Source organism: Propithecus coquereli, unplaced genomic scaffold, assembly GCF_000956105.1.
Source record: "Propithecus coquereli isolate 6110/MARCELLA unplaced genomic scaffold, Pcoq_1.0 Scaffold282, whole genome shotgun sequence".
Classification (NCBI taxonomy): Eukaryota; Metazoa; Chordata; class Mammalia; order Primates; family Indriidae; genus Propithecus; species Propithecus coquereli.
Window position 1 is genome coordinate 99,678 of NW_012148419.1, and position 1,016 is coordinate 100,693.

The 1,016-nt window shown below is 32.6% G+C and overlaps 1 protein-coding gene across 1 annotated transcript in view; it reads right to left on the minus strand.

Moving 5' to 3' along the window:
* The window catches only part of NAV3 (neuron navigator 3), a 401,664-nt gene that overhangs the window by 7,416 nt on the left and 393,232 nt on the right, over positions 1 to 1,016 (minus strand). The window contains exon 38 of the mRNA XM_012648357.1: positions 544 to 747. Coding sequence (XP_012503811.1) covers positions 544 to 747 — 204 coding nt within the window. The remainder of the gene's footprint in view (positions 1 to 543; positions 748 to 1,016) is intronic.

The window sequence follows — 1,016 nt, forward strand, 5'->3', positions numbered from 1 at the left end:
AATATTCGTACTTTGAAGTTTTATAGATGTTTATTCAAATTATTCTAGTATTTTAAAGAATAAAGAACAACTTCCCTTTGATTTCCAAGTCAGTTTATCTTTCTCTACTATAAGCAACAAAAGACTAATTTTAACTTTCGTCAGGCTAGTCGATATATGTAAATATTCTTTAGTTCTCTAAGTGTTCATTATATCATACTTTTTGTTTTTCCATTTAAGAAAAAAATTTAGTTTCCATTTAATTACCTACTAAACAGAGTCATGATATTTAAAATTATTTATTTACACAATTTAATGTATAATTAGGGAAAAATATAGTCAAAGAGTTCAGCCTGGTTTCCGTATTTCTTGATTATTTTTAAGCACACGACTTGGGTTTTCATTTTAAGAACTTCATTCAATGAAAGTAGGCCAAAAGTAATAGTTGAAATTATCCCAAATATTGCCTAGGATAACTAATGTCTTCGACACAAATGACTAAATACTAATGACCTCACACTATAATCAAGATTATATAAGAAGAATCAAACATCAGTTTCTTACCAGGGGATCCCCTTCTGTGTCAGTTTGTGGAATGTGCTTTGAGGTTGTGGCTTCCTTGGTGGATGTGCAACCCTCATACCCAACATCTTCGGGTCGCAACTGCAGTAATGCTGGGCTCTCCTGAGGCAGAGATGATGAGTTCCATGGGTATGTGTCAAGCACCCACTTTGAGGGATCTTCCCATGGTGTGCGTTTTCCATACATCTAAAAGTTGACCACATAGTTAGCACATATAATAGGCATTTCTATTCAGTAAAAAAGGTAACTATTAATTAACTTTTATTTTGTACATTGAGTTCTTATGGGACTTTCAAGGGAATTAAGTATATGTACACAATTTACCAGACTTTAAACATGTATCTGTTTAAATAGCTCACTTCAAACTTCAATGCTACACAAAATAAAGCTGAACATCTAGAATGAGCATTTGGGAGAAAATATAAGGAAGGTTTTCCATAAATACATACTGCCCA